This window comes from Dermacentor silvarum, chromosome 1 (assembly GCF_013339745.2).
Source record: "Dermacentor silvarum isolate Dsil-2018 chromosome 1, BIME_Dsil_1.4, whole genome shotgun sequence".
In the NCBI taxonomy this organism is placed as follows: Eukaryota; Metazoa; Arthropoda; class Arachnida; order Ixodida; family Ixodidae; genus Dermacentor; species Dermacentor silvarum.
Genome location: NC_051154.1, coordinates 57,659,933 through 57,682,257, shown reverse-complemented (window position 1 = coordinate 57,682,257; position 22,325 = coordinate 57,659,933). Strand labels below are relative to the sequence as shown.

General features: G+C 45.3%; 2 protein-coding genes across 2 annotated transcripts in view; both read left to right on the top strand.

Moving 5' to 3' along the window:
* The first annotated feature begins 3,476 nt into the window (after window positions 1–3,476).
* Window positions 3,477–4,360, top strand: LOC119441744 (transcription factor sox-3). Its single transcript, XM_037706387.1, has 2 exons — window positions 3,477–3,909; window positions 4,014–4,360. Exons 1-2 carry the CDS (start codon window positions 3,477–3,479, stop codon window positions 4,358–4,360), a joined length of 780 nt encoding a protein of 259 aa, XP_037562315.1.
* Window positions 4,361–15,641: 11,281 nt separating this feature from the next.
* The window catches only part of LOC119463829 (homeobox protein Nkx-2.5), a 46,060-nt gene continuing 39,376 nt past the window's right edge, over window positions 15,642–22,325 (top strand). Inside the window, exon 1 of the mRNA XM_037724651.2 lies at window positions 15,642–16,286. Coding sequence (XP_037580579.1) covers window positions 15,899–16,286 — 388 coding nt within the window. The 5' untranslated portion in view covers window positions 15,642–15,898. The remainder of the gene's footprint in view (window positions 16,287–22,325) is intronic.

Below are 22,325 nucleotides of genomic sequence, written 5' to 3'. Positions count from 1 at the left end.
GAACTTTATATCCAGGGTAGAAGAGCCGCCACGGTTACTCCAAAAGTACTGAAAACGGGGCGCTCGTGCCGCCGGAGTGGGACCACCACCTTAATATTTGCAGCATTCCGCTTCCCGTTGTAACTTGAATTAGCATGGTGTATGCTTGATATATGTCTTTCCTCCGTTTATCTATACACTCAGGTATTTGGCGGTGGGTATGACTTCTATCTTACCCTTCTATCTGCTTCTGCGCCAGCATTGTCGGGCGCAGTATGAAACGCTCCCACAGCGTTAAGCAGGAGTTTCATGACTAGAAGAAAAGCTTGAAGGAGAGTGACTGTTGTACCCTTGTGTTGCAAATTATAATGTCCTCGCTTGAATTTTCGTTGAACGGCGCGTGAGCGCGTTCAGAGACGTAATAGTGAAAATTCATTAATTAATTCATTTATTTAGGCAGGCAATCACTCAATCAATCAATAATTTATTTACCATACCGAGGAAGAAACACAAAGATCTGAGTGCTACTATACAACTACATTAGTGATACATTACTACTACTACTACTACTACTACTACTGCTACTACTACCACCACTAATAATAATAATAATAATAATAATAATAATAATAATAATAATAATAATAATAATAATAATAATAATAATAATAATAATAATAATAATAATAACCATTGTAATATTATTAGCAGTGAGTGGCTGGCCACATCAAAAGCTGTGCTGAGGTCGCAATAAATGGTGTCTACTCGCCCCCCTTGAAGTAGCGGCGCGAAGATCTGTGTCATGAAGCTTGCAAGATTTATGATAGTGGAGCGGCTGGTGAGGAATCCATGCTGATTCGGAATCAATTTATTCTTCGCAGTAAAAGACAATATGTTGTGATGAGCAAGCTCAAAAACCTTAGGTGTGGCTCAGAGAAGAGAAATCGGGCATCACAAATCTTGCAAGCTTCATGACACAGATCTCCGCGCCGGTACTTTAAAGGAGGCAAGTAGACACCATTGCGACCTCAGGAAAGCTTTTGATGTGGACAGTCATTCACTGCTTCTTATCAAGCTTACGCAATCTGGTGTTGACTCGTAAAGTGCAAATGTTTTACGGAGTTATCTTATTGATAGTTCATGTTTTGTTAATGTCAACGGCCAAACGTCTTCTTCTTACATAGAAACTAGCGGTATCCCTCAGGGATCAGTGTTAGGACCCTCTCCTTTTAAAATTTTTTATTAATGACATTCTTTCCGCCATTCGGAATTCTTCATTCCTTCTATATGCCGACGACATCAAGATGTTTAAGGCAATTCATACTGTTGATGACTGTCGCATCCTGCAATCTGATCTGCTTTCTTTTACTAAATGGTGCACAGATAATAACTTCACCTTGAATGCTGCTAAGGCCAAAGTCATGACTTTCACCCGCAAAACAGCAAGCATTTCTTTTTCTTATTCAGTAGATTCTGTACCATTGTGTAAGGTTCGTGAGATCAATGATCTCGGAGTAGTTTTTGGTGCAACCTTACACTTTTCAGCTCCCACTAAACGCATTGCAATGCGAGGTATGCGCACTCTTGGCTCTGTCTGCAGTCTATCGAGAGAATTCAATTCTCCTACACCATTCCGCAAGTTGTACACAACAATCTGTCTTCCTCAACTAGAATACACGTGGGTCGCTTAGAACGGCTTTTCTAGATCCAGCAGTGACTTTATAGATCGGGTCCAGAAAACGTTTCTAAGCATATATCATCACCGCTTTGCTAATACGCACGCTGGGCCTTGCTCTAGCACTGTTGGATTATTGTCATTGCCCTTACTTCACTGCCGACGTAATCACGCTGTAAGTCTGTTTCTTTTCAAACTCCTTCACGGTATCCTCATATGTCCCGAACTCCTGAGTCTGTAATTTTTCGTATTCCGCGCAAGGTCACCAGAGAACATAGACATTCCATGTTCCTATCCGTCATCACCAACAGTCGACAGAATACAGAGTCTTCATAACGCCCATTTTAATGACCTTTATATTATTCACAACTCTCTGTCTTTATTCTTTTCCGAGCTTTGCGTTGCTCTGTCATAGTTTCATAGTTTCACATATTGCCCTTCTCCTGCTTTCTCTTATGTATTCATATTGCGCCTTGTTGTATGTTCACTCTTCTTTTCAAGATTGTTACTTTTATTAATTGTTTTGTTTTACTGATATTCCCGTGCCGTTTTTGTTTTATGTATGCGTGCGCCAGCCCTCAGAAGCGCATGGTTGTTCCTGGGCCCGATAAATAAATGACTGATTGATTGATTGATTACTACTATTATTATAATGACTACGTTAGTTGTCATTATAAGTTAGTTGTCAGCCTATAATCAGTTGCCTAATTAGTCTAGAATATTTAATAAACTCGGCAAGTCATATATTTAATGACAAACTCGTACGATGAGGAAATTGTAGAGCGCTCTTGGAAACCACCGATTCAGCAATATTTAAATTCGTACCTATTACGCAATATTTTTTCCGCGTCATAAAGATTGCGAATTTGTCTTTTCTTAAATTTTCAAGTGGAATTTAACTACTAAGTTTATTAGCTTTGTCCAATCGTATCCTCGCGAGCCACGAGAAGGCATGGGCCACGAGCTAAGAAGAACTGATCTACAGACTTTCAGAATCTCAGTTTTGGCTGGAATAATCAGTGGTGTCCTTCTGGGCAGTTAGAAGTTACATACTCCAAATTACGCTGTCGCATCCCGGAATTGAATTTCTATTTACATAGAGCTGGTCTGACGATGTCCCCTCTGTGTCACAATTGTAAGGAAGTTGAAACAATAGACCACTACTTTTTATCATGCCGACGTTATTCAAACCATAGAAAATTATTACGCAAAGCTCCACTCTACAAAATTGGATCAAGATTAAATGCACCATTATTATTATCATTTGGGGCCTCCACCCTCAGCTATTGTCACAGAGAGGTTTGTTGCGCAGTGTTTGAATTTTTAACTGAAACAAGGCGATTACCCTGCTAATTATTGTAACTTTATTCTACCTATCAGATCAGTATTCATTTCACTGAAATTTGTTTCTCCAAATTAGTTAGTAACATTGTATTTATTCTGACCTTGATTGTAACCTCATTTAAAATGCACCCTTCAATTAGTCTGACAGCTCGTTGGCACACTAGTCTAGTTATACCAAACCTTCTTTTTGTTTTTGCTTTCTTTTACTTTGCGTTTCTCATTTTCAAAAAGAAATTTTAGCTACCTACTGCCTCCCGATTCTTGGCGTATCTCCCTCAGTGGGTGCGAGTCATGATAAAGGATCATCATCATCATCATCGTCGTTCGACCAGGACGCATCTCTGGGCATCTACATCTTTGAACGCCCTGGGCTCTGCATACAACGTTCCCGGTGAAAGTCAGCTATCGTCATCGGACCATCTTCACGCCCCTGTGAAGCATTCCGCGCCTTTTGTCACAGACAGCAGGAGAAACGGCGATGGCGGTGCCTGTTGAGGCCTCCGATCCCGGCTTGGGGGGTCCATCGATGAGCAGTGACGTGCAGCACAGCTACCAGCTTCGGTCGCGCATTCCGCGACCTCCAAACGCCTTCATGCTGTTCGCACAAGAAGAGAGGCGATCGGTGGCCGCTGAGAACCCGAACGAGAACAACCAGTGCGTGAGAAGCCGCCTGGGCAAGCTGTGCCGTAATCTCAGCACCGCCAACAAGGAGCCATACCAACGCAAGGTGGTCGAAGCTGCCAACGTCCACCGAAGGAATCACCCGGACTACGTCTACAACCCGCGTGAGGCCTACCGGTGCAAGGGGCACGATCGCAGGACCAAGGCGATTGCCAGCAAGCCCAAGCGTCGCAGTTCCGGGGACCAGGAGCAGCAGCCGAGCATTTCCACAGCCGTGGCCCAGGATCGACGTATCCCGGAGTTCCATCAGCTACAACCTCCGCTCCTACCACCGCAAAGGAACGAACACTGTGCAACCAGTGCTGCCTGGGACAGCGCTTCGGGCGCTGCTCAGGGAACGCCACTCCCTATAGGCTGACGGCCATTGTCACGGCCACGGCGTCGGCTCGTTCTGATGCGTGGCCCTACAACGGGCACCGGTTCCCCGGTCCTCTGCCACTATCACTGCGTGTGGCCAACAGAGAATACGCCGCGCCCACCGCTCAGTTAGCGGCAGCTCGCGCATTCAAGCAGCCTAAAACCCCATGTGCCCCAACTATGCTTGACAATCAGCTGTCCCCCACGCTCCTGGACGACGAAGACGACGACTCGTCTGTGGGCACGTCGTCGTTCGACCAGGGCAGATTCCCGGAGACCCTAGGCTCTGCAGATGGTGCCCCAGGCGACGGTCAGCCATCGTAGTCGGTAGCTGGCTCCCCTCCAGCATATATGACCGCCAGTACGTGCCTGCCAAGCGTTCGGCGCCGAAGATCGCGAGGCCCTCATCCGCATTGTCGCGATCAGTGAGAGGATGCGAGAATTACTAATAGTTCACACGTTTTATTCAATGTCAAAGAAAGAAAAGGCGATGAAATTGCTGTGTCTTTTTCTTTCGATAGTGAAGAAACAGTTACGCCCTCTGAGGTGTTACGCATGACTGGCATGAATTACGCTGAGATGTATGTTGCAGAAGCCGACGGCTGGTCCAAACAGTTAGAGACACATATGGATAGATATATGGACACTGGAAAGTGCGTAAAGTATCCTTAAAATGCGTATCGCAATAAAACGTACTTTAAGACGCGCCGCGAACAGCAGAAGCTAGATAGAAAGCGATGGAGAAGGTTCTATTCCGCACTAACTCTTAGAACTTCCCTGCCAATCGTAGGGAATTTTCTAAGGTACTTTTGTGGCCCTGGCGCATAGGGAGAGAGATTCATGACTGTGGTTTTAGTGAACAAAGTTGGAGAAACAATAGCTGATGAATTTTGCGATAATATGCAGCGTCCAGCAGGTGCTTTAAACACGACTCTCATTTACAGCTCTGTCACGGAAACGCATACTCTGACATTGAAGTTCAATTCACAACGTTGTGACCATAACCCGAAGCGGTATTGGCCGCTTTACTGAGGAACCGAAATGTGCGCTTGAATATAGCAATCAGAAGACTGCTGTGGTTACGGATGGTACAAACTACAGTACTTTGGAAAAACCTGGGTCTCTAAGAAATATATTCAATTAGCCGCAGAAGACTGAAAACTGCTGTGGGTCGAGACGGGATAAATGAAATTTCTTTAAAAAAACATGGCTCCAACAGAAACATATATTTTACTGCAAGTACACAATGATATCTTCATTGCATAACAGTTCTCGTCGTCTTGAATAACAAGAGCAGTTCAAGTCCAGTGCCTGGAACAGTTATTCAATTCAGCCGCACATCTCTATTGGCCGCAATAGCGTCGTCAGTGTGAGATCGGTTACAAGAGCCTTAGCGATGATAGAAATTGCTCCCGCCAAGATCGTTGTCTAAGCGTGCAGATACTTCCTTTAGAGCAATCATCGCGCGTATGTGGATTGAGATCGCAACAATGTCCGGAATTCAACAGTTATTGTAGACTGACTAGAGCGTCAGGAACTCACAAGCGACGAGGCTTTGAACAATTGTCTCATCACGGCTCTGCGGGCTGTGTTCGGAGATTGAATTTGTTTTGAGCGAGTGCCGGTTGGTTGCGCAGGAATATCATCTCGATATCGGCAGTGAGATTCTGACTAGCTTTGTCGATGAATATCGTCTCGTTGGAGGTGACAGCGTCCCCGTCTCGGAAATCCAGAAGATCACAGTGGCGCTCTCGGAAATGATCAGCAAGCGGAGTCTGTGATGGGGCCAGTGGCGACGACGTAGGACCAATACGGACGGGGAAAGATGGTTGGCCCGCAGTAGGGTTGGCGCGGGTTGCGTATATCACGTCCACCACCTGCATGCAGAGTTGGCGGCATGAAAGCGACGAGGTATAACAAAACGATGCCTGGCGAATGTTGGTGAAGCACTTCTCGCTGTCTTCCTTTACAGTGCATGTAAGGCATACGTGGACGAGTAAGTCTTACATATTACGTATGCTAGGCAAACTCACAGCAGTATCTGGAACGTTAAATACAGATTGAAAAAAAATTGTTAAGATTGTTTGCTTTTTCATCCTTTTCTCTTATAATGTCGCTTCCAACATGAATTTCGTCAACCATTTCTTTCTTGTTCGCTAAAATATCGCCAAAAGTTTTGAGGTGAGGCTTTTTTTTTTCAAAGAATGTTTGTTTAGATTTAACCAAAGTACGCTTGAGTTCTGTTTTTAGATTGGCCAAGGCCACTGGTGACATGGTCCTTTTACGCCATCTTCTAATTTTTCTTTTCATATGAATTATATCACGGGTGATCCAAAGTAGAGCACTGCACGGGCTCGGGCTTACCCGAAAGCCCGGGCCCGGCCCGGCCCGGCCCGGCCCGTGGGCCGGGCCGGGCCGGGTAGAGCAGTTTTTTCACGGGCTCGGGCCGGGCTCAGGCACGGCGTGTGCTTTTTGACCCGGGCCCGGGCCGGGCTCAGGTTTTTTTGACGCGGGCCCGGGCCGGGCTCGGGCTTTCTGCGAGTTATTCTCGGGCTTCTGCACTCTGAAAAACATGTATTTTTTGGTCTCGGGCCGGGTTCGGGCCAGTTTCGAGTCGGGCTCGGGCCGGGCTCGGGCTTAAGGTAAAGGGGTGGCGGGCCGGGCCGGGCGGGTAACGTAGATTATTTCCGGGCCCGGGCCGGGCCCGGGTCTCGCCATAAATGTTTTGATCGGGCTCGGGCGGGCCGCCCAATGTAAGAACGGGCCCGGTCCGGGCCCGGGCCGCAAAAATCGGCCCGTGCAGTGCTCTAATCCAAAGACTTGTCTCCTTTGTTTTTTAAGCCGCGATGGAACATATTTGTCTATGCAATGACTTATAACACACGTGAATTCTTCCCATAATTCTTCTACTGTTTTTAGACCAGCGGTACTCTTGAAACTATCAAATTGAATCCCGAAAAAATCAATAATCGAAGTGTCATCAACCCTAGCATAGTCTTTAATTTTTACTGGCACATAGCTCTTCACTTGCCTAGTTGCTCGGATAGGCACATCGAGACAGATCATCCTGTCATCCGCGATATACCATCTTCTACTGTCACATTGTAATTGTTTAATTTATTTGATAGGAACACCAAGTCTAGTAATGACCTTGACGTTGGCGTAATTCTGGTATCTTCAAGCACGATTTGTTTCAAATTGTACGTAAACATGTCTAGTATGTTTTCAGCGCTTACGGATTCCACACGACCCTACGAATATTTTTTCCAGTTTATATGCGGTAGGTTAAAATCTGCAGTCATTACCAGCCTAGTGTTCCCATTTACATGAAAATATAAAAACTTGTTCAGGTTTTCGAGAAACTCAGGGGAACTTGAGGGTCGCCGATATACAACTTCGATAAGGAAAACAGTACTTTCACGAGTTATTCTACTCCAGAGAGTTCCTGGTACTTCAAATCAATCAACGAAGCATTCAGAGAACGTTTAACTATTATACACACCCCACCTCCACGTAAGTATCTGTATTTTATAAATATGTTGTAACTAGGAGGAACAGTGCAATAATTCGGTACATTTTCATGCAACCATGTTTCGGTTATAGTGGTTATGTGAGGATCATGCGAAAGCAATAACTACTCAAGTTGCATAGTCTTGTTTACTTGACTACGCGCATTAAACGAGAGCAATCTTAGCTATTTTTTTTTTTTGGTGTCTCAAATGAGCTGCATGAGCTATCACATCCATTTGACTTAGTTGATACAACGCGCTCACTTCGCTTCATTTGATCAGTATCCCGTTTGCCCGAGTGCAAGTAGCGCTTGTCTTTGGCGTCATCCCATGCTTATAACTGGTCGTTTATCCGGAGTTTATCGTGCACAAGAAATACTTTTGCGCCTGCGTCCCTGTTCAAGGCAGCACTTTCCCATGACTTCTTTTGTATCGGCACTGTTTCCTTCGCATAGTTATTGCTTATCCTGATTGAAGTTCCCTTTAGCTTTGCGCAGCTTTTGAGCACGGTATCCTTTTCCTTGTAGGCAAAAAAATTCAAGATAACAGGCCTTGGTCTATCAGGATTTACTTTGCCAATGCGGTAAATTCTTTCCACTGTAGTGACTTCTATGCCAAGAACTTTAGAAAAAATGTCATTTACAACGCGCTTTTTAACACTTGTGCAGACTCGTTGGCGTTTTCAGTAAGACCAAACACCGTAAGATTATTTCGACGGCTTCTATTTTCATAATCGATTAATTTTTCAGATTGTTTTCGTACGGTGGTCTCCAATTTATCTATTATATTTTTCATTTCGTCGAACATGGCTAGCACACTTTGCATCTTATCAGTTTCAGCATTCACTTCTGCAATTTCTTTCCTGATATCATCTATATTGCGATCCAATGCATTTTGATTTCCTGCAAGATTTCAGCAGTTATTGGGCCTGGATTTTCCTCCACATCCCCAGCCATAAGCAGCAACAGTAGTATTGACCAGCAATCCACCAAAATAGCACAACATCTACGAGGGCATGGCAGGACTAACAAGCGTCTATTATCACTGCGATACGTAGAGCAGTAACTAACCTGTAATAGCAGTAACGGCGTTTTAGGCATCATGCTTCTCAGCCAAGTGCCATGCGCTCTGAAGCCGATGTTCTCGCGTTGTTCCTTTTGTAGTCTGGTCGCTGGTGACGTCACACCCGTGGCGGCAAGTCCGGGAATACGCACTCCAAGCTTGGATTTCTGCAAAGTTGCGCATCGACGACGAAAAGCCGTGGCCTAGTGGTAGAGCGCCCGCCTCAGCCGCGGTAGATTGTGGGTTCAATTCCCACCGCCGCCGGGCACCCACTGGTTCAAATGGGTACAAGCATACCCCGGCCTGGCGTTCGGCATCCTTCAGGGGTGATAAGCTTGGGAAAGGAGTCTGCGCCCTGAATTCCCGTCGAAACCCTCATGAACACAGAAAAAAAAAAGTAATGTTTGGGCCGCCCCCATGGCGGCCATTTTCCATGGGGGGCCCAAGCATCTATTGAGGTGGGGACGCCTTCTGGTTGAGGACAAACACCTCTTCACTCACTTGGTTCCGGGGCGTAACGTCCGCCAAAAAAAAAAAAAAAAAAAGCGAGCACGTCTTCTCGGCACTCACATCTATATTGGACGTGTAGCGCAGAGGCATTGCTCCCGGCCTGGTCTCCGCGAGCACGTCTCCTCGGCGCTCATCGCGTCACACGGCCTGTCGATGTCCAATCGTGTACTCTACTCGCAGCGGGGAAAGGTGTAATGGTTGCTGTACAGCAGGATGATGTTACTGTTCTATTGGAATGGCGATGGAACTAAAAATGTTAGGCCTAACTTTAAGAGACAGGAAGAGAGCCGTGTGGATCAGAGAGCAAATGGAAATAGTCGATATTCTATGTAGCTGACATTAGGAGAAAGAAATGGAGCTGGGCAGGATGTTGTGCATGGGGATTGGCAGGGGGCATGTAATGCGTAGGATAGATAACTGGTGGACCATTGGAGTTACAGCGTGGATACCAAGAGAAGGGAAGTGCAGTCGAGGACAGCAGAAAAGTAGGTGGGCTGATGAAGTTAGGAAATTTCCAAGGTCAAGTTGGAATCAGCTAGCGCAAGACAGAGGAAATTGGAGATCGCAGGGAGAGGCCTTCGTCCTGCAGGGGACATAAATATAGGCTGATGATGATGATGATGAATTGTTATGGCTGAATGGCCTGGGTTGGCCTTGACGTTGGTGTCGATGCGATTGAACATGGCGTATGCTGACGGTTGCTCTTTGCGGAAAAAATAAAGGTACTTGTGCGTTGCATTTAAAATAAAGAGCTGTGAAAGTAATACCTAAAACACAGAAAGCAAGCAAAATTAAATGTCTGAGATTATTTTGGTGATCTTCCGTGTGGGAGCCGGCGGCGAATAAGGGGAAGCCTGGAGTCTGAGCTCGGAGTCAACGTTTCGACAAAGGTTCTAGTGCTCGCCCTTGAGAAGCCTCCCTGTCGAAACTTTGGCTCCGGGTTCAGGCTTTACCTTATTCGTCCGCGGTTATTCTGTTCAAGGCCCAGTCATCGTCAGGCCCTTTTGTATTCTTTAGATGCGAACACGGCAACCCCGCACGACAGAACGACTTTTGATCAATACTCTCTCCAGAAAGCTTGCCAGTTAAGCATGGGCCTCGCGCTCGTCCGAGGAACAGGTTTAGCACTTAATAGCTTTAAGTCCTCAAGTATGTTTGCGCGTTCCTCGGGCAACTTCGAGTTGTTTAGCAATTGCAGATGTACGTCACCCTCCATTCCTGTTATGAAGTCGGTCGTAAACTGTGGATATTTTTTCCACAGGCTTGTCTCGATATCTTGTCTCGATATCTTGATTTAGACGCACAGATATCTATTACGAGAACATGAATTTTTGAACGCAGATACCCCTTACCCTTTGTGGCCACTCGTAGTGACAAAAATAGACATTTCTGTTGAAGCATAATTGTTATCAACCTTATCAGTCGTTATCAACCTTATCGCAATCGACATGACCCTCATCAACCGTTATCGGTCATTATCAACTTTATCAGAATTCCTCCGACCAATATATGCCCTTATCGCTAGCGCCTTATCCATCCGCATGGAACCATTATCAGCCGTGATCAGACCATATAACCTCTCATCACTCCTTATCATCCTCATCAACACATTGACTGCTTATCTGAATGTGTTGCGCGATGCGAAGCGCCTGAGCCCTCAGAGGTCGGTGAAGGAACGCCCCAACGGAAGGCGCATCGTCGGCTCTTCATGGGGTTCTAGAGATGGCTTTCATTCCACCATCCCCAAATCTTTCACTAAAGCTGTCTTAGAAACTGTTCTCCTTCGACATTTTTGTACCGCCGGTACAAGATATTCATATGGTTCAGATATATTCACCTTCTGCAAGCGTGGCTGTTTAACCCAGTGGGTAAGAAACTTGCTTCAAATCGTGTGGTCGGAAGTGCGAAACTCACCGCCGCTATCGTTTTTTCCTGTCAAATTTATTGTTTTTCTTTCTGGATCGCATGATGTTACTCGTTCCGGACGGACATATTGACCGACGCACAGATTTCCTTGGTGAGTCGCCGAAGAATGCTTACGCATCAAACTGAAATAAAATTTGAATATTTCATTTTTTTCGAATTGTCATTTTAATGTAGCACAATATTCTACGACCACGACGATTTCGCCACCCTAAACAAGAGCCCAGTAGCTACTGCTACTTGCTACTTCCCCCGTAATTGGTGAGCGCATTTGAGGGAAAAAAAAAAACAGACAAGAAAAAATAAGATGGTTGTCGTCACTGTGGGAGAATAATGATGTCGCAGTAAATTATTTCAGAGCCGAAGGAATCGCTCAACTCCGCTGCCTGTATTATTATTATTATTATTATTATTATTATTATTATTATTATTATTATTATTATTATTATTATTATTATTATTATTATTATTATTATTATTATTATTATTATTATTATTATTATTATTTCGCTCCTCAAATTATCTGCGCTGCACGCAGTGCAAGACAATCGTGAACATACACCAACTAGTCATGTTTTTGCTCTGTTGAACGTAGTGCGCATTATTTCATATATGCGGCAATGCGTAGACGGATTCATCAACCGTGAGCGAAAAGGGGGGAGCCTGGAGGCCTGAGCCCGGAGTCAACGTTTCGACAAAGGTTCTAGTGCTCACCCTTGACAAGCCTCCTTGTCGGAACATTGGCTCCGGGCTCAGGCTTCCCCTTAGTCCTCGAATGTTAATCCGTTCAAGGCTCAGTCATCGTCTGGCCGTTTTGTCTTCTTTGGATGCGAACACGGGGAGCACGACCCAATGAGTTTTGATCAATTATCTCTGCAGAAAAATTGAAAGTTAAGCATGGGCCCTCGTCCTCGTCCGAGGAACAGCATCAGCGCTTAATAGCTATGAGTCTTCGAGTAGGTTTGGGCGTTCCTCGGGCAACTTCCAGCTGTTTAGCAATTGCAGAAGTACGTCACCCTCCATTCCTGTTATGAAGTTGGTCGAAACATGTCGACATTTTTTTTTTTTTTTTGCTTCTCTCTTTTTGGCGCAACGCGAGAAACATCCGCTTGTATATAGCTCTTAACGAGAGAGAGATAGAGAGGGGGGGGGGGGGGGGCTTGTATCGATATCGTGATTCAGACGCACATATATCTATGACGAAAACATAAATTTTTGAAGGTACACCCGTGAGCAAAAGTACAAGGACCAGCGGTTGCGCGAAAAAGTTGATTTTTTCCTGTGCCTATGAACACAACTTGAAATTGAGGACTGCACTCCAAACTTGGCATTGTGAACTTTTCACTGTACTCATGAATTCCAGTTTCTGGTTCTTAATTATGAAGAAATTAACTTTTTTCGCCGACCCTATGGTTCGTATACTTTTGCTCACGGGTGTACATACCGCTTGCCCTTTGTGGCGACTCGTAGTCGCGAAAATAGATATTTCTGTTGAAGGCATAATCGTTATCAGTTTTATTGGTCGTTATAAACCTCATCGCAATAGATCCGATCGTTATCAACCCTTATCCAGCATCTATGCGGCCTGTGTTTGTAGTTGCAAACCATTTTGAGCGTGTGCCGGTTGCGCTTCAAAAGCCCCTGGGTTTTAGCAGCGAAAGGCCAGTTGATTTCGGCCACGTCAATGAATACCGTTTTGCGGGAGATTACAGCCTCCTCGTCTCGTAAATCCAGAAGACCACCGCAGAGCTGTCGAAGATGTTCAGCCAGCGCCTGTTCAGCGTAGGGCAAATACGGAGGGGGAAAGATGGTTGGTCCGCGGTAGGGTTGGCGTAGGTTGAGCGTGTCACGTCCACCTCCAGGATGCAGCGATGTCACCACATAAGTAACGAGGTGAGAAAACGATGCCTCGCGAGCGCCGGTCGTCGGGTCCCTGTCTGCTATTACGCTGGACGTGTATCGTAGCAGCGGTATTCCCGACCTGGCCCCGGTGGGCTCGAAGGCGAGCACGTGCATCACTATCGTTTTCACGCCGTTACGGCGCCACGCAGCGAGCTCGTCTCCTCGAGGCTCACCGCGCCACCCGGCCTCTCGTTGTCCAGTCGTGTACTCGTCGCAAGGAGAGGTGTCGTAATCTTCAATGTACGCCACACTGTTCCTCTTCTGTCGGGGTTAGTGACACGTAGTTGCAAGGGATGACTGGCCTGGGAAGAGTGACCTAGCCTGGGTTCGCGTTGCTGTTGCAATGGTGTCGATATGATATGACGTATGTCGACGGTTACTCTTTGCGGAAAAGCGACTTGTGAGTTGTAATGTGCTTTAAATATTAAAGAGGTGCGAAAATATAACATCTAGAACACAGAAGGTAAGCGAAAATAAGTATTTACGTATTTTTTCTTCTTTTGTTCTAATAACTAATGGCGAGTGGTTTTTTATCACCCGACTTTTTCGTATTTTCAAACTCGATGGCCCGTATAGTGCAGTGACACAACTCTTTCCGTAATTCGTCGTGATAGCGGTTATGTGCGACCAATCTGTCGATAGTATCAGTTTTCAGTACCATTAAAAATATATCTGTTGTTTTTAGTATCTCTAGAAACAATCGCGTTTTTTAACATGCAGTAGACTGATAATCAGCGCACATGCATAAGCAGCGAGAACAGCCAGAACTATAGTATATACATGAATGTCCGCCAACTTAATTACACTATTTTTATATTTTATTATCTGTCACTGAATTAGTCATTCCAGTTAATAAACGAGTCAGAAGTAATTATTGCTGCGTCGAAAGTGCCATGATGCGTTGTGCTTCAACGAAACTGCAGTCGGCTGAGCATATTTCTTTATGCTTTATGCTATGAAACAAAGTTGCATTGAAAAAACACCTTTTTGAATGCTGCTAAATCTCAGAACATAGTCAGGAGAATATGTTTACATGGCCAAGGAAACGATCTCGGTTTAGTCATCATGACTCCATACGCACTGCACTGCAATTACGCGCATGTACGAGCCCTGACTAGTCTTCCCTTCAGGTTGGTAAATGAATCGCATTACCAGACGCAATATCTCTGTTCGGAAGCATGGCAGTACGGCGACATCAAAAGTGTCCTGGAACACCGAATCGTTTCTAGCTCCTTCACTCACGCTCGTAACTGCTCATAATGCCATTAATATGGAAGCTAAACATCTTTTCTCAAATGTAAGTCGATAATCTTTGAATGTACCCATCCATTCATGATAGATAACCGTTTATTTCCTAAAAATCGCGTTGTTCGCATAACACGCAAACTCGCGTTTTTCCTTATTGGTGCTCCAGCGTAGGCGGAGATTGAATAGCGTAGAATGATGTTTTTTTTTTTTTTTCGGCGTACAACGCCCCTATTTTCTTCGTACGCGCGATACGTTGTACTGTGCAGATAATAGTTAGCACAACATGCGAATTCCCCTCTTGAGGATTCAGGGATTCGGCTGTACCCAGAAGGTGCCGTATGGCGTTGGAGTTGGCAACGCCATCTCTTTCGCGTTCCGCAAACTAACCGCTGTAAACGTTCTATATTTACATCTGAAATTGTTCTACTAATACCTTGGGGTTTAAATGCCGTGAGGATTTGACTGTGGGTTTTATGCCACCTGTGACAAATTTGACAACCTGCCTCCCCTCTTTCTTTTATATTGCTCTTTATCTCTGACAGACGAAAGGGGATACATAATATTACGCTTTATGGTGTTTTTATGCAACAAATAAAAACTAAATGCTGCAAAAGAAATGAATGCAAACATAATTGAAAAGAAAACATAAATGAAAGAAAAGGGGGGGGGGGGGGGAGGGCAGTAGCAGCAATAGCAGCACCCGTGTTGCATCAGCAGGGCTGATATTTACGTTTCAACAAGTTACACATTCGTATGAACTTAAAATCTGGTGGCTCAGTGGCTATCGCATTTGCTTCTGAGGCGCCCTCATTTTCATCAAGTCGGAATGCAACAACAATTGTGCACCGCGCTTTGGGTGCACATAAAACAACCTCAATGTCCGGAGCCCCCTACTACCTGCTCCTGCGCTAGTTTGAGACAATAAATAAATAAATAAATAAACAAACAAACAAATAAATAAATAAATAAATAAATAAATAAATAAATAAATAAATAAATAAATAAATAAATAAATAGTAAATCAAAATTTATCTGCAGTGACGCTTGCACGAAGCATCTTACCCAGGGGTAAATCAGTTTTTTGCCCGCAGACAAAAAGATTCGCGCAAATGACTGCAGTTCGCCGCACAGCAAGTTACAAGGATGCAAATCTTCGCCCAAGTGTCACCCTTCTGTCGCTCGTCGTCTTAGTTTGCTGCAAATTGCTGGCACTTTCGGGCAGCTTTTTACCGATCTACCCACGCACAAATAAAGTGCTTCGTGCAAACCGCCACTCGCAACGACTCCTGCACTTGGGCGGGCGAGAAAGACCGCGCAAGTTACTTCGTCCGTGGGGGGGTGGGGGCGACTGCAGGCCTTCCGAGGGAGCACAGCGCGCGGCCTGGGTGTCAGTCTTGGCGGGCCCGCTTTGGACGCGTGATGAAGCCGATTCGAGCATCATAAAGGCCAGGCCAGAGCCGGGGGGGCCCCAGTGCGGGCAGCATCAGGATAGGCGGAAAGCAGCGCGAAGAACGGCCCAGGAGTGGCTGCTATTCGTCCGAGCCTCTCGGAGCACACTCCCTTCGTGGCGGCGGCCGCGTAAACAACGGCGCCAGGCGTCCGCCCTTCCCCCCGCCCGCGCGTGTGCGCTAGAGAAGCGGCCACTTGGTCGGCCCCGAGTGGCGCACAAGTGGGGCCTCCGCGAGTGTCCGGACCGCGGCCAAGTGCGATGTTGGCCAGCTCGGCGACGCCCTTCTCCGTCAAGGACATCCTCAACCTGAGCGACAGCGGCGTGGACGAGCTCGATCCGCAGGCGCTGCTGTACCAGGCGCAGAGCCTCGAGAAGGCCTTCTTCGAGGAGGCCTGTCACGAGGGGCTGCTCGACGCGGACGCGCTGCTGCTGCCGGCCGCCGCCGACTCGGGGGCAGCGTCAACGGCTGGCGGCGGTCAGTGCGCACCGCACCTCTGCCTGCCCTACCACGCACACTGCTTCGAAGGAGGTCCCGGGCTCGATCCCGGCTACGCGCACCAAGACGAGGCGCCGCCGGCCCAGCTGGCGCAGCACTGCGCGAGCGGCCGCGCCGACATGCTCAGCCAGCAGTTTGCGAGTGACGCAAGTAAGCGAGCGTTACACGAGACGTGGTCTGTACCTACGCATGCAAGCCTGCTTGCCCGAGTGCCAGGCAATGAAGGCTGCTTGATGCGCCTTCCGAAAGCCGCGTCGCGACTGACGCACTCGTCGCGACGCGGCTGTTACTAGTCATAGATTCCGTGGTTTGCATTACGAGGTTGCTGTTTGTCCTTGTATAATATAGGTCAGATAATTCTAGCCTCTATGTCAGTTAAATTTAGGTGGTGCACTTTATCATGCACGGATATTTACATACATAAGTGTTTTGACAGGCAGGTCCATCAAGAAAAGTATAACATTTCTTGATTATCGAAATTGACAAAAATCAGTAACCAATCAGTATCAAATATCAAATCAATCTGCTCGTGCTTAGGTTAGAAAAAATTGACCTCGTTTGCGCTGGCTGCAGGCGCTGTTTACGCGTACTGAGTGTAATACGCGCACTTGCTGTAATAAACCAAGATATGCTCACTGCATCTCCCACCATGATACTACAGAGCATTCTTGCTAGTATTCGTCGACGGGCTGACAAGAAGGTTAAGGAGGGTTATGCCCCACCTCATTAGTTCTGGCGAACGTTTGTGCCATTGCCTTCCATTGCCATTTGTCGCAGAAAGGTTTAGGCGTTCGTCATCTCTTTTTGTCGTTGGTTGCTATGCTTCTGCCATAACAAAATTCAGAACTAAAGGACTTGCCGACAGTTCGTGGGCATTTGTGATTATTCCTTCCCTCCCTCTCACGCCCTTCTCCATATTCAATGTTTATTTGCCCTCTCGCAGCTAATGTGTTGTGAAGTATGTATTTACGTTATAATTCGAAAAGGCAGCTTCACCGCATTGAGGAAGAGGCATCCGTTCGCATTGCTGTGCTGCTACTGAGATTGCTGGTAAAAGCATGCCATATGCATTCGAACTATTCGTGTAGGCTGCCGTCACAATGAACATGATGTTTGCCGTAGAGGGCAGAACAGCAGCGAGATACCGATGCGCCCATCACCTTTGGCTGCTCATCTGGCATCCAGGATGCATACAAACAACGTCTATGTTTTCAGCACTGACATACCTGTTTATGTTGTTGAGCGGGATAAATCCACATGAGGAAGAAATTTATTCTTCACCTCACTAAAGATGGGCAGCACTGGGGAAGCACTAGCCTTCAGCCAGTCAATGCACATGATTTGTCTGTGTTTTGGTCGCTGTCCGTGCTCTGGCCAATGGCTATAGCTTTCTGTACTATAGTCAGGGTATACCGACGAATCGCGAACCAATCTCACGCTAGATCATCTTCGTGAATTCATGCGCATTTTTAGACGACGCAGGCTATAGTTTTCACAGTTTACACAACCAATGAAAGTGAGGGGCTGAAATTTTATTAACGACCATATCAAGACAACGAAGCCAAAGGAAGCACAGAAGAGCTAAAGAATTTAAACATTGAAATGTAGGATTGATTATGAATGAAGGCTAAATTTGTGATACGATTCATATTGCTCATGAAGCAAGCAGGAAATTAAAATTGTACAAAAACAACTTGCTGTCGGCAGGAGCCGAACCCATAAAGTTGGCATGATGCTTGCGGTGCTCTCTAATTTAGCTACGTCAGCTGTCTGCCCGTCCATTTTATTAGGAAGTTTTCTGTGTGTACTAGATCAGTAGCCTTTGGAGTGTTAACCTAGCACCACTCCCGAGCATGGCGAAGGATTTGGAACATCCTTTGAACCGAAGATGCCACGAAGTACGTGAACTTACGAGCAGGTAACTGGTCAATAAATATGCTTCCTCAAGGGATAAAGGCTGTCAGAGTCGAGAGCTTTCGCTTTGCAGTGAGCGAGAAGGAGTCACTGGAAGCAAGCTGTTCGATAACCCGGTTCGTAAGCATCTATCCTAAGGACAAAACCGAAAAAAATGAAAACCTCACTTATCGCATAAAACAAAAAATATATAGCACCTCCTATAAGAAGCACGTGCCGTTTTGAGTGGAAAATTAAGTGACTTACAAGGATAGAAGAGATAACTCCGTGGGGCTTGTCTAACCAAAAACATTTGCTTGAAGAAAGGATGCATTCAACAACAAATGCGATGGATCAGCTGGCATGAATTTTATTGCAATAGCTACCCAGCACCGTCAGGCATTTCTCACATATGTATGAAATGTTGTATCCGTTAGGAGGCTCATTACTTCAGCCCTTTGCAGCAAACAGCTCCAACCAAATAAAATATGGTCTTGGAGCGGTATACGGACTTAGTTTGCCACTGTTCTCGTGCAGTTATCAATGGTGCTGCTCTGAAATTACCAATCAAAATGGCGCACATAACCACTTATGTATTACACATTGTTTTGTTGTAGACATACTAGGACCGAATTCACGAAGCTTTTCGTCGCCAAAGTTCCGACGTACTGGTGATGCCGACGCCAAGCATGCCACTTGTCAATGTTGGCAACTATACAATGTTACATAATAATAAGTGACATTGAAGTGGTAGCTATACAGCTGGCGTCAGCTACACAGGAGCATGATCGTGCGAATACATGCATGACCGATATAATGTAAGGATTCCTTTCTCACGATTCTATTCCTTTCTCATCATCCACGGCTCACGCCCGGCTGATCCGGCTGATAATGCATAGTGGAATCGCTAAGGCCGCATTCCACTCAAGGTCAGAGTGCCCTTTGTGCTCAGTCTCGAGAACGAACTGGAGCGCAGGCAGGGGCACAAGCTGGAGCACATACTAGAGCACAGTCTAGAGCACCAGATCATGCCCCATAACTACCAAGTCCCACATTATTGTTAATAAAAATTCAAAGTTCAGTTACGTATATGTCGTGCAGGTGCAACAAAAATTCCTTAAGTAACAAAAAATTTTCATCGGAAATTCATCCACGAAGCAGTATTCAGTTCAACGCCACAGAGCATTTACCGCTGGTTACATGAAACTTGCTGGAGAGGACACACCGTGACTGCATCGACAAAGCCATTCAGGCCTGTTTTATTTAGGCCGCGGAGCACTTAAATACAAGTTAGGTGTCAAAAAACGCTCGTGTAATCCGTCAAATGCGTGTATCGCAGCCACCTTCCTTCATATGCCGATGATTCAGAACAGAAGGACGTTGACCTGTAACCTAGCAGATGAAGGCGGGGTCAAGACACCGTATGGGAAACGCTGACGCATCGTCATCCAATAAGAGAACGGTAAAGGATTGCCGAATACTATCTCGAAGATCAAGTCTCAAAATCGTCGATGTAGGCTAAATTACACAAGGACAGTGCTTGACATTTAACAAACAATTTCAGCGTATACTAGATTCTAGCTGTGAGTTTATACGCGTAGTATAGCATATATAATGCAAGTGCCGTCGAAAAGAACTAAACACTAAAACACATGCCTATAGCCGTACGCTCGAGCACCTAGATGAATTTTCTTCCCACTTCGTGAGCGTTATCATATATGAAGCCATTAATATTGCATCGCGACCTTCCCCAACCTCCGTATATAAAAAAAAAGTTACTTGTGGTCCACGGTACGACTTGCGGGCCACGCTTCAGTTCTTTGGTTGGAGCTGATATCTTTGTCGCAGTCGCCCTGACACTGGGTTCGTTATCCGGTCTCCCTTTTTTAACAAAAAAGTTCATTTTGTCGTTGAGAGACAAAAACACTATGCTGAGCGCAGTGAGATTTATCATCAGCCCGAAAAAAATAAAAAACCTCTCAGCAGACGTGACCTTGCAGAATGATTGATCAAAGGCCCGTCACCGCGTTTTAAGAACCAGCGACTTGTTCTCCTCACGTCACCTCACCCTCTCCGCCACCGTCTGCAAAGGTCACACGCCCCTGGTTAACAAGATTTCTTACATATTTATAATATTTAAAACAATTTTCAATGACCCTACGGGTTCGTAGAGGGTTTCGACTATGGTTGCGCGACGTTCCAGCTTGAAACATTTATTCTCCTGTTGTAAAAAAACATAACATCGCCCTTTTTTAAGGCACCTTAGCGAACCCCGCAGTACTTTATTAATTTATTTTTCGTTCGCTAATTGAACCACGCACTTGAGATTTTCTCAATATAGATGTACAGTGTCCTCGTATTCCTGCACAGCTTCTTTTCGACCCCACGTTTCGTTCTCCTACGGCTAACGTTTTAGTCTGAGCGCGATCTGAAGCCCTAATTAGCGCCAATTTCATAACATGTGAATCGTTCAACTGACTCTCATCTTTATAACTTCTCCAGTATGTTATGCAATGTATGTGCCAGCTCTATTTTTTTCAAGGTTCCATTCTGATCTTTTATTTTTCTTACAGCAGTCGTTTGAAATGTTCTTTCGACACGCAATCATTGTTTTTGTTAAAAGCTTTCGAAGCAGGAATCGCCACCAATTCAACTCGCAAATCGCACATTATTTATACATCTTGTTTTTGATTAAATTAAATTTATCATTGCATTACGAGGCGCCATGGTGACGCAATTACACCATCGTGTCATCGACGCAACTGCGCGTGCGACAGCACGTAATAGCAGAAATGTACGCAAATATAACCACCGTGCGATGGTGAAACAGCATGGTTTTCGATCATTTGTCAAACTGTGTTTTGTCATTGAAGGGAAAAGTAAATAATAAATGGCTGGCGCAACGTAAGAAAAAGGGAAGCTAATTGAGCAAGAGAGTAACAGAAGTTTACTGTGACAGTTAAAAAAAATCTAGATTTAAGGTTACAGTTAAAAAAGAAGAAACAAACAAGAAATAGTGGCAATGTCTCACCAAGGAGGATCTGAGAGAAAGGAAGGAATAAGTAAAATTGAGCAGCAAGTCTCAGTGTGATATCCGCCTTGCGGGCTTCCGCATAACTGATTTACCAAGTAAAATATACAGGGTGTTGCAGCGAACACTTTCAAAAATTTTTAAAGGTTGCTTGTGGCATATAGCATAATTCTAGTTCATGAGCTGGCCTACTCGAAGAGGCGGACATTACTTGCCCCAAAAATTGAAATGCATAATTGTCTAAGTAACATAAATTTACTAATTAACATTTTAACTAATTACCTTAGTTACTTTTGTGCTTCAATGCATAAAACGACGTTTTGTGAAGAAAGTAAGTGGCACGCCAATGCATTTCTCTGCATAGTTCGGGAATTATTATCTCGAAACAGGCGTCATCCTGAGAATTCGTTCCAAGTGGATCCGCCTTGCGAACTCCACGGCTAGAATTTGTAAGTTACAATATGGGCCATAAGGTAATTAGTTAAAAGCTTATGCAGTGAATGTTTGTTAATTAGTCGACTATGCATTTCAATTTTTTATGCAAGTAATGTCTGCCTCTTCGAGTAGCTAGACCAGTTAATGAACTAGAATTGTGCTATCTGCCACAGGCAACCTTTCAAAATTTTTGAAAGTGTTCGCTGAAACACCCTATAGATTTATAGACTATGCAGGTTATGCTCTCGAAAATATAATACAGCTGAGAGAAAAAGAATACGCAGGTGCCCCATCGATAAATAAATTATTTGTTTTGTTTTCCATTCGGAGGTGCCTTGAGGTGTACATAATCAATCATAAACCTCATCAGCCTTTTCACTGGTTTTCTTGTGTAATCTATGTCCATGCATTATATATCAAAAAATAAGAAATGTAATGTGCTGCACTGTATTGATCGCAAAGGCGTAGAATCGTGTCGCAGCACTACTACGTGATGCATATAATTTCCTAAATACGGCACTAACACTCGATTTCTTTTATTTTTGTTGTTGTAGAGGTGAGACGTGCATCCGCCGTCAGACTTAACTGGAACACGGCTTTGAGCACCTCTTCATTTATATTGCTCACGAAAGTGCACTTTTCAGGAAAACGGTTCTTTCGAGTAGGAGCTCAGTCTGTGAAGGATCCCCCTCCCCCCGTGAAGGGTGGGGGGGTTCTGCTTCACAAAACCCGCCGACCCGTCTACAGCTTGGCATGCATTTTTGCTCACTCCTCGGCAATCACGACGTGCTAGTTTGGGCTAAGTATGGTGCGTCGACAGGTCTGCCTTT